At 53.1% G+C, this 11,500-nt stretch overlaps 1 protein-coding gene across 1 annotated transcript; it reads left to right on the plus strand.

Moving 5' to 3' along the window:
• Positions 1-3,793: 3,793 nt before the first annotated feature.
• On the plus strand, positions 3,794-6,999 carry GNAT1 (G protein subunit alpha transducin 1; the record flags this gene model as incomplete). Its single annotated transcript, XM_082664095.1, has 8 exons — positions 3,794-3,899; positions 5,093-5,135; positions 5,242-5,383; positions 5,487-5,644; positions 5,730-5,858; positions 6,117-6,246; positions 6,540-6,693; positions 6,809-6,999. The coding sequence occupies 8 exons, from the start codon at positions 3,794-3,796 to the stop codon at positions 6,997-6,999; spliced, it is 1,053 nt and encodes a 350-aa protein (XP_082520221.1).
• Between the last annotated feature and the right edge of the window lie 4,501 nt (positions 7,000-11,500).

The following is an 11,500-nucleotide window of genomic DNA, read 5'->3' on the forward strand; positions in this document are numbered from 1 at the left end:
GGATCGTCATGTTTTCATTGTCATTTGTCTTAGGTATCTTTTGATTTCCTCTTTGATTTCTTCAGTGATCTCTTGGTTATTTAGTAACCTATTGTTTAGCCTCCATGTGTTTGTGTTTTTTATGTTTTTTTTTTTCCCTGTAGTTGATTTCTAATCTCATAGCATTGTGGCTGGAAAAGATGCTTGATATGATTTCAGTTTTCTTAAATTTACTGAGGCTTGATTTGTGGCCCAAGATGTGGTCTATCCTGGAGAATGTTCTGTGTGCACTTGAGAAGAAAGTAATCTGCTGTTTTGGGATGGAATGTCCTATGAATATCAATTAAATCTATCTGCTCTGTTGTGTCATTTAAAGCTTGTGGTTCCTTATTAATTTTCTGTCTGGATGACCTGTCCATTGGTGTAAGTGAGGTGTTAAAGTCTCCAACTATTATTGTGTTACTGTCGATTTCCTCTTTTATAGCTGTTAGCAGTTGCCTTATGTATTGAGGTGCTCCTATGTTGGGTGCATGTATATTTATAATTATTATATCTTCTTGGATTGATCCCTTGATCATTATGTAGTGTCCTTCTTTGTCTCTTGTAACATTCTTTATTTTAAAGTCTCTTTTATCTGATATGCGTATTGCTACTCCAGCTTTCTTTTGATTTCTATTTGCATGGAATATCTTTTTCCATCCCCTCACTTTCAGTCTGTGTGTGTCCCTAGGTGTGAAGTGGGTCTCTTGTAGACAGCATATATATGGGTCTTGTTTTTGTGTCCATTCAGTGAGCCTATATCTCTTGGTTGGAGCATTTAATCCATTCACGTTTAAGGTAATTATTGATATGTATGTTCCTATTACCATTTTCTTACTTGTTATGGGTTTGTTTTTGTACGTCCTTTTCTTCTCTTGCGTTTCCCACTTAGAGAAGTTCCTTTAGCATTTATTGTAGAGCTGGTTTGGTGGTGCTGAATTCTCTTAGCTTTTGCTTGTCTGTAAATCTTTTTTTTTTTTTTTTTGTCTATAAATCTTTTGATTTCTCTGTCGAATCTGAATGAGATCCTTGCCAAGTAGAGTAATCTTGGTTGTAGGTTCTTCCCTTTCATCACTTTAAATATATCGTGCCACTCCCTCCTGGCTTGTAGAGTTTCTGCTGAGAAATCAGCTGTTAACCTTATGGGAGTTCCCTGGTATGTTATTTGTTGTTTTTCCCTTGCTGCTTTCAATAATTTTTCTTTGTCTTTAATTTTTATCAATTTGATTACTATGTGTTTCGCCGTGTTTCTCCTTGGGTTTATCCTGCCTGGGACTCTCTGCACTTCTTGGACTTGGGTGGCTCTTTCCTTTCCCATGTTAGGGAAGTTTTCGATTATAATCTCTTCAAATATTTTCTTGGGTCCTTTCTCTCTCTCTTCTCCTTCTGGGACCCCTGTAATGCAAATGTTATTGCATTTAATGTTGTCCCAGAGGTCTCTTAGGCTGTCTTCGTTTCTTTTCATTCTTTTTTCTTTATTCTGTTCCGCAGCAGTGAATTCCACCATTCTGTCTTCCAGGTCACTTATCCATTCTTCTGCCTCAGTTATTCTGCTATTGATTCCTTCTAGTATATTTTTCATTTCAGTTATTGTATTGTTCATCTCTGTTTGTTTGTTCTTTAATTCTTCTAGGTGTTTGTTCTTTAATTCTTCTAGGTCTTTGTTAAACATTTCTTGCATCTTCTCGATCTTTGCCTCCATTCTTTTTTCGAGGTCCTGGATCATCTTCACTATCATTATTCTGAATTCTTTTTCTGGAAGGTTGCCTATCTCCACTTCATTTAGTTGTTTTTCTGGGCTTTTATCTTGTTCCTTCATCTGGTACAAAGTCCTCTGCCTTTTCATTTTGTCTATCTTTCTGTGAATGTAGTTTTCCTTCCACAGGCTACAGAATTGTAGTTCTTCTTCTGCTGTGCAAAAGCTTTTAAGTTTGATTAGGTCACCTTTGTTCATTTTTCCTTGTATTTCTATTCCTTTGGGAGACTGACCTGAGAAAATATTGGTACAATTTATGTCAGAATGTTTTGCCTATGTTCTATTCTAGGAGTTTTATGGTGTTATGTTTAAGTCTTTAAGCCATTTTGAGTTTATTTTTGTGTATAGTGTAAGGGTGTGTTCTAACTTCATTGATTTACATGCACCTGTCCAGCTTTCCCAACACTAGGGACAGTCTTCAATGCTCAGTATCTGGGGCCCTGGCACCCCAGGTCCGCAAGAGTTGAGTCCTAAGACAGCCAGGTTTCCGGGTAGTTCAGCCAGGAGGGGGCCTTGAGAGCCCAGGATTTGGGTCTTCTGATGGGACGTGGTAAATCTCCAGAGGCTGGAGCTCAACATTACATGCTCGGTTGAACCACTTCCACTCAGCAGCACGTCCTGTCCCATCTAAACCCCCACAGAGACCTCTGACCCCTAAACTGAGGCAGGTGTGCCCTGGAGATACCCCTAGGCAGGTCCCAGATTACTGACAGGGGACAGAAGAAGAGTGAGGCTCATCTGCTCCTCCCCTGGGAACACCAGACCTGCTTCAGAGCTCAGTTTTCCCATCTGATAACAGGCCTGCAAAACATTCCCTGGAAGAGCCTGGCCACCTCCGCAGGTCAGAGTGTTGCACCATGGGTACATGTAGACACAGGTATGTGCAAGTGTGCACACATACAGGCAGACACATGCATAAATGTACATGTACACAGGCAAGTGCACACACATGCACATATACATGCACTTATACATTCATACGCACACACACACACATTAACCCAGTTTAGCATAATAAAGTACACATACAAACACATCTGCACAGGAAGAGAAATGCACAAAAGCACATCCATGCACATGCACACACGGTACACAAACAGGCAAACATAGACACACATGCATTCACAAAGGCATAAAAATGCATACATAAACACACAAGTATACATAGACAAATGTGTCATGTCATTGCCTTGCTTGGTGCCAGTAAAGTATACAAGCACACACCCAGTACACGTAGCAGACCTGCACACCCACCCAAGTCCATTGGAATCATGGAGGCATGTAGAGGCCTTGACCAGGTCAGATGCAGACCTTGGTACAGGGCAAATGCAATGTCCACCTTTCCCTCTTGACTCCCTGCTGAGCATGGAGCCCTGGTTCAGAGTCACGAGCCCTTCTCAACTACGTCCTGCTGTGCGACCCTCTGAGCCTCCACGTCCTCATCAGTAAAATGATGTGGGTACCCATCCACCAGGGCTGGTGTGAGCTAGGTAAGGAGCAATGCTAAGCCCTGTGCTGGGCAGGGGTCAGGTGCTCCTTGCATGCTTCTCCCTCTACTCTCTGCTGCCAGGCCTACCCCCCAATGCCCCCACCCTGGAACTTGAGGCCCTCTCCTCCCCTTTCTGAGCCTGGATCCTATGGAACATGTCTCCCTGCTCTGGAGCAGGGCTGGACTACCTCCAGGGTCTCTCCCAGAGGGTTTGGGGAGCAGCGTACAGGGGGTGCAGAGTCAGCAGTTGAGGGATTGGGGCCATGCCAGCCTGATTAGGGCGGCTGGGGGCTGAGCTGGATTCACCTGTCCTTGTCTCTGATTGGCTCTTGGGTACCAACAACCCCCCAAATCCTACTAAGCAGCCCCAACAGGGCCTTCACAGGTCTGTGGACAGCCAGTTGATTGCCAGTTCTGAGGTCAGAAGGGTGTCTGGGGAGGCCAGAGGCTGGCCTGAGCCTGGCTCTGGGGATCCCCTGCATCCAGAAGAGCCAACTGACCACCCTGTTCCTTCACCTCCTGCCGGCACCATGGGGGCTGGGGCCAGTGCTGAGGAGAAGCACTCAAGGGAGCTGGAAAAGAAGCTGAAAGAAGATGCCGAGAAGGATGCTCGAACCGTGAAACTGCTGCTTCTGGGTAAGGGGGTGGGCTGCGGCGAGGCCACTGCTACTAGTCAGAGGCCCAGGGGCAGGCAGGTGGCCCTTCTGTGAAGTAGGTGTGACTTGGGAAACAGAATGAGCCTGCAACCTGGCAGGAAACAGAGTGGGAGCCCTGGCCAAGCCTTGACAAGTGATGCCTTGGCTCCCTAAGGCTGGGTATCCCACAGAACCCCTCTTCAGAGGGCCCAGCCTCAGGCAACCTCCCCTCCCAAGAAGGGTGTACCAATCTCACTTTTGTAGAGATGTGTGTACGAGGCCTAGTTTTGCCCTGGCTGTGCTCCCTCAAACACCAGCCTTTGGCTTGATGGGCCTGCTGGGCAGGGCTCGGAAACCAGGGGCCTCCTTGGGAGCCCCACAACAAGGCTGCTCCCTTGGGAGGGAGAAGGTCACAGTCCTCCTGAGAGTGGGCAGCCTCTAGGACCACCCAGATCCACAGACAATGACCCTCAGTTTCCAGAGCTTTATTGTTGACAGACCTGCAGAACAGTTAAAGGGGGGGGTACTAAGGCCCAGCCGGGAATAGGTAAAGCCATGTCCTTGGTCCCATGGGTGGTGAAGGGAGATGGGGCTGATCTAGTACCCCAAGGCCACTTCCTCCCCGCAAGGGAAGAAGGAGCTGCTTTGAGAGGGCAGTGCAGACTCTACCCAGGCTCTCCAGGGTCCAGCCAGACAGCTAGATGTGGGCAGAAGGACCAAGCCAGAGTACCCCAGGCAAGAGAGTGAGGCTAAGCCAGAAATCCCATTAACTGTGCCCAACACCCGCATGAGAACAGGCTCAGAGGGGCTGTTAGCTCTGTCCTCTCCCCCAGCAAAAGGTGCTAATTCCCTCTGAGCCTCTTGGAGACACTTCCTCCCACCACAGGTTAAAAGCAGGGGTTGACCTGGCTCAAATAATCCCATGCATGCAGTACCAGAATCTTCCACAAGGCGGAGCTCCAGGTTTCTTTATTTTTGTCCTCAGAATAATAAAACTGAAAATACCAGGGTCTTGAAGGCTCCTCAGCACAGTCGAGGTTGTCGATTCCCCTCGTCAGCCCCCTTCTGTCACTCCTGACGTTTATGTTTTGCCGCCAGGGCATCATGACCTGACTTTGGGGGTTGGGGGCAAAACAGGTGTGATAGAGGCGGCAGTGCGGTCAGCGCGTCTCTGAGGTAGGGTTTCCATTCCAGGTGCCGGTGAGTCCGGGAAGAGTACCATTGTCAAGCAGATGAAGTGAGTGCCCCTGCCCTACCCGAGGCCCCTGGGGGTGGGCACACGCACGAGGTCTGTCCTTCCCCACCTACCCAAGAGGTGCTGACCCGGCTCCCCACGGCTGCAGGATCATCCACCAGGATGGGTACTCGCTGGAAGAGTGCCTCGAGTTCATTGCCATCATATATGGCAACACGCTACAGTCCATCTTGGCCATCGTGCGCGCCATGACCACGCTCAATATCCAGTATGGAGACTCTGCGCGCCAGGTATGCCAAGAGACTAGCTGAACAGGGCTTCTGGAGACTCGAGGTGCGAGGCTGGGCCCAAGTCCATGGTCACCACCAACCACTCCCCTGCCCCCCACCCCAGGACGATGCCCGGAAGCTGATGCACATGGCGGACACCATCGAGGAGGGCACGATGCCTAAGGAGATGTCAGACATCATCCAGCGGCTGTGGAAGGACTCGGGTATCCAGGCCTGTTTCGATCGCGCCTCGGAATACCAGCTCAACGACTCTGCTGGCTAGTGAGAGCACAGGCGGGGCGCGGGGCGGGCGGGGCCCTGCCACGCCCCTCCACCCAACCCTACCCACACCCCGGATCTCCCGCAGCTACCTCTCGGACCTGGAGCGCCTGGTAACCCCGGGCTACGTGCCCACTGAACAGGACGTGCTGCGCTCGCGTGTCAAGACCACTGGTATCATTGAGACGCAGTTCTCCTTCAAGGACCTCAACTTCCGGTACGACCCCGCGCCCTAGCTCTCGCTCTCCGGGGGCCTGCCCGCAAGTTCACTGCCTGAGGCCTTGTCTGATCCCAGAGGCCCCATCCCTACGAGAGACCCTGCCCCTTCTTGGACAGCCCGCCCGCAGAAATGCCCGGCCCCTCCAGATGCCACTCCCATCTGGGTGCCTCCCAGCCAGCATTAGGAAACCAGGGGATGCCTGTGGGCACGTCCAGGGGACTCGATGCGCCGGCTCAGGTTCCCACGGCCCCGCAGGATGTTCGATGTGGGCGGGCAGCGCTCAGAACGCAAGAAGTGGATCCACTGCTTCGAGGGTGTGACCTGCATCATCTTCATCGCGGCTCTCAGCGCCTACGACATGGTGCTTGTGGAGGACGACGAAGTGGTGAGTGCTCCAGCAGGGCCTGAGCGTTTGAGCGGGGAGGAGGAGAGCGGAAAGCAGAGACAGCGCTGCGGGCGCGGGGAGCATCTGAGAGAGGACATTCGACCCAGAGCGGTCTGAAGGAGGAGATGAGGCAGCCTGCTGCCCTGCTTAGGGGGGCGAACGGGGAGACGGTCTTGGAGCTGTCTGGGCAGGGAGGCCCCGGAGCCCAGAGAGCAGGGGTCTGCCCGCCGGCTGCAGCCGGGTGGGGGCGGCGGCCGCAGTCCCCGGTGCCCGACAGCTTCTGCCCTCCTCAGAACCGCATGCACGAGAGCCTGCACCTATTCAACAGTATCTGCAACCACCGCTACTTCGCCACCACGTCCATCGTGCTCTTCCTCAACAAGAAGGACGTCTTCTCGGAGAAGATAAAAAAGGCGCACCTCAGCATCTGCTTTCCGGACTACAATGGTGAGAACCTCGGCCCGCCGCCAGGCGGCGTCGCAAACCCACGATCTCGGCCTGCGCTCCTCCCGCCGCGGGGAGGATTTGCTACCGGGAGTGAGAGCTCCCCCTTCCTCGCCAGGGCCCAACACATATGAGGACGCGGGCAATTACATCAAGGTGCAATTCCTCGAGCTCAACATGAGACGCGACGTGAAGGAGATCTATTCCCACATGACGTGCGCCACCGACACACAGAACGTCAAGTTTGTCTTCGACGCTGTCACCGACATTATCATCAAGGAGAACCTCAAAGACTGCGGCCTCTTCTGAGGTGGCTCCTCGCGCGCAGGCCGGGATGCTCCCCTGTCGTGCCTCTTGGTCTCAATACCCCAAGCCCCTTCCCCTGCTCCCCATCCCACCTCTCGACTGCAGGCCCCTCCCCAGCTCTCCAGATCCACTCCACTGCCTGCCCTCTGGCCGCCAACTTCCAGACCCTATTGCTTCCAGGCCCCACCCTGACTCCTCAGGCTCCACCCCATGGCCACAGGCCCCTCCCCTGGCTCACAAGCCCCACCCACTCAAGCTCTTTTGACCCCGCCCCAACCCCCCAGGTGTCACTGCTTCCAAGCCCACCTCCACCTGTCTCTCAGTCTAAACCCAATTATTTGGGCGCTTAGGGATGTTGACTCTGTTCCTTTTTCTCTTCACAGGTGCCTGGACTCATGCATTCCTGAGACCCTGTAGCCCTTGCCGCCTTGTAGCCCCAATCCGCCTGACCCCTACCAGCCCCCCAGGACTCCTGGGCCCCAGCCTGTGGCCTCACCAGCCACAGATTCAAAACCCTAAGCCCTGCTAACCTTGAGGGACTTACCCTCCCCCATGGCTCCCAGGATTCCCTGGTCTCCCAGAGTCCGGTGCCCCCAGCCACCCCAGCACTGCCCTTCACGGCCTGGCTGCACTGGCCTCCAGGACCCACCACAGCCAGCCCCAGCTAGGAGCAAGCAGTACTTGGGGCAGCTACAGCTCACGGTGACTCAGCAGTACCCCACTGACCAATCTCCTGCTGCTCTCCTGCCCCAGGAGGCCCGTGATTCACCTGGTGGGTCTGGGTTCAGCAAACAGCCCTCCCTCCCAGAGTTTCATGAAGGGCAGGGGGGCAGGAAGGGAACCCTCCTCCAAGCAGGCCTGCTGCTTACCATCAGCCCATTCTAGCCTTACCACCTCCATGTGACAAGTCTGACACCCATCTGCCCAGTGGCCAGTGACTGCCCCACCCGGCAGCTTTAGGGGTCCAAAGTCCAAGCCAGCTCTGGCCTGTGAAACTCATACATAGACGAATTAGTGAGTGGGGGCAAGCCTGGGAGCTCCTGGTGCCAGGAAGAGACTCAAGCTGGACCCTTCCCCACATATCCTAACCCCTTCCCCCACAGGCTCTGCCCCCTCCATGCTTGGACACTGTATTCATGTCCTACTTACTTACACACCCACAGTACTCCAGGCCAGTCTGTTGAGGGAGGGTGCTGTTGACACCAGCTGTGGCCAATGGCTGAACTGTCCTAAGGGGTGGCTGGGAGCAGAGTCCGGCTCCCATCGATCAGCCCCAGGCAGGGGATTTGGGACAGGAAGGAGGCCCAGATTGTGCCCAGAGGGGTCTGCCTCAGGTAGGGTCATAAGCAAACCCAGGTGACCCTCTTGTCCCTGCCAGCAGCTTCTCTCATCCTTCCCATTCAGGGCCCATTCCCTGGTGGGAAAAACTGAGATCCATGCCTGAACCATCAGTGACAAAGGCATCCATGTCCCCACACCCCTGCTCCCTACTTCCTCATCAAGCACCAAGTCCTCGCTGATGCCCGTGGGCTGGGGCCTGTGCTGTAGTCGAGGGCAAGGAGCATCCGTCTAACAAGGCCAGGGCATAATTTGCACTCCCTTCAGCTAGATACACAGACTCAGCAATAAATCTTTGCATCAGGCCCCAGCTGTCCTTTCTTGGGGGGAGGGGGAGAGTGTTAATGATCATGAGTCATGCAAATTTATTAAGTGCCCAGTGCTGGGCTGGACGTGAGTGGGAAAGTGGTCCCTTCCAGGGAGAAGCACCTGACCTAACATGGCAGGGGGCACTCTTGGGGGCATGGGATCAATTTGTGGTCTTGAGAGGGGTTGAGAGGGGGAAAGGAGCCGTGGGAAATGTTCACAAGGATGATGTTGGATCAAGAGGGGGTTGTGAGGTGGAAGCTCATTCTGGCAGGGACTGTAGTGTGTATAAGGCCCAGGAACATGGGCTGGTGGACCACAGGAGTTCAGTGGAACAGGAGCAGGGAAGGGGAGACGGGGTGGGGAGACTGGGCAGGTGCCAAACGCCAGCCTAAGGGCCTGTGCTTCCTCCAGAAGATGATGGGTCCAGGAAGCCCTTGAAGCTAGAATATAATTGCAGGGCTGGGATTAGGGTGAGGCAAATGAGGCACTCACCTCAGGTATTAAGATTTAAGGTGATGCCAAAAAAATCAGTAATCAAGATAAATATTAATGCAATACTTTCAAAAATCAAAATTACTGCCAAAAAATCCATAATGAACAGAATATCAAAATTTTAAATAAAGACAAGATCCAAGAGAGCCCTGCAGAGCCATATTGGACCCTGAAGCAAAAGGAAAAATGTCCACTCCTATATATGTTTTTATGTATTTTTAAAGGTTAATTTTTTTTTACAGAACATTAAAGTAGTTGAAAAAACATCGAACAAATTGTAAGTAGGTATATTAAAACTCACAATATTACTTTAAGATTAAATATTTTATTTATACCTAAAACAGAATTTATACTTTTATTTTCTTGGCTTTAATGGAAATAAAATCATCAATGATATTTTCCAAATCTGTTTCTGGAAAAAATAATCATTAAAATTTTTCATAAAAACATGTATATAGGGGCACATATTTTTCCTGGGGGCTGGGCATGGGGGAGGAGAGGAGTGGGGCTGGGAGGGTCCATGAGGAAGAGACTTATGTCATTACCCCGTGGAGCCAGGATCTGCAAGGAGTGGGACTCACTGACAAGGGTCTGGATCTGTGCAGTGACCAAGTGCATGTGATGCCCCCACCAAGCTGGGACTGCACAGGAGTGTTGAGGGGACTGAGTTTTCTGGACCTGTGGCCACTTGGGGGAGAGGTCCAGGAGTCAGACAGATACTTGGGGCTGGGCAGAAGGCAGCATGTGGGCAGGATCCTCAATGTTCAGGTGGAAGTGGCACTGTGAGCCTGTGCGGGGCTAGAAGGGGAGAGTGAGGGTGCCCAGGCCTGAGCATGGGGTGGAGGGGAGGGACGCTGGATGGGTTAGAGAGCCCAGGACACATGGGCAGCCACAATGGTGTTGCTTAGAGTCCTGAGGGGAGGATGAGGCTCAGGCCAGTGGTTCAGGATCTCACTGGGTGGTTTTGGGCCTGGCTGAGCTGGGCTGCTCATCCCTGCTAAGGACCCTCTGCCCAAACAATTTACTGGAGTGAGGTGGGGCAGGGGAGAGTGATGGCGGGATTTGTGGGGAGGGGCAAGGCGGAAGACAGAAGGCTTTGAGAAGCTAGCAGTGGCAGGCTTGAGACAGAGGAAGCTGCGGGAGAGGTGGGTTAATGGGGTCTTCCTCGTGGCCACCTTGTCTTGGAAGGAAGGTAATGAGCTCCCCAGCCTTCTTAGGCAAGGGACAGAGAGGAGGCCAAACACCATGCAGGGCCTGGACCCCACGCTCCAGGTTCTGACCCTAGGGACTGGGATTCTGAACCAATATTCTTGGATCCCATGGACTGAGGACACTGCCTGGCCTCAAGCTGCCCTGTTCATGGCCAGCAAGTATGGGGGCTGGGGGTCGAGTCTCCTGGCCTGAAGCCTCCTCAGCCCCGCTTACCCCACCTGTGTAATTGCACCCTTACGAGCAGGATCAATGGGTGCCTAATGCCTGATTCACAGTCCAAGGCCAAGGATCAGAGGGAGCTGGCCCAGAGTCGGCACAGTGTCCACACTGTGGTCTTGTAGGCAGGGGGCCTTTACTGTGGGCACCTCCAGCCTCCACCATCCCTGCCTGACCTCAATCTCAAGGTGCCCCTGGGGGCCTTCCCAGCCTTCGACTCTGGCTCTGGCGGGACTAACCTGGCCCAGCCACGGAACAGAGATTAGACAGGCCTGGCGAACCGTTAATGCTGCTGACGTCAGGGCCCGGTCGGGTGGCTACTGGGTGGGGGCTTGGGCCCTCCCCACGGGCAGTAGCACGGCCCACGTGACCTGGGCACATTAAGCCGCTTCAGTGGCCAGAGAAGCTGGGTGCCAGAGCTCAGGGGAGAGAGGGGGGCCCTCCGGGACTGTGGGGGCAGGCTCCAGCCTAGAGGTCACCAGCTCTGTGGACTCAGGCCAGGGGAGAATCAGAGAGGTGGGTTTGCCTACGGATGCCCTCTACACTTCCACAACCCCACACCCCTGCTAGTGCCCGGAGAGGAGCCTCCCAGACACCAGAATGGGCAGAGTATATTCAGGAGCTATGGGTGTGGGTCCTCAAGCCTGGGGTATGGAGGTGAGAACCACCCTCACCTGTGAGGCCTTGAAAGCTCCAACATGACTCCAGGCCAAGGGTCCCGTCCCTGCACACAGCCCTCCGCCTATCAGTGCCAATCCCACATGCACTCAAGGTTCCCTGTGGCCAAGCTGTCCCTTCCATCCACAGTACCCTCTCTTCCCCACCCTGGCATGTGCCTTTCTTCCCCTTGGCAGAGCCAAGCCCACGGATTGCTTCTCCATCAGGCTTTTCCTGATCCGCACACTCTAACCTGGCAGGAGCTTTCCTGTCTAGAGGG

Source organism: Grampus griseus (assembly GCF_964374135.1).
Source record: "Grampus griseus genome assembly, chromosome: 10".
NCBI classification, from domain to species: Eukaryota; Metazoa; Chordata; class Mammalia; order Artiodactyla; family Delphinidae; genus Grampus; species Grampus griseus.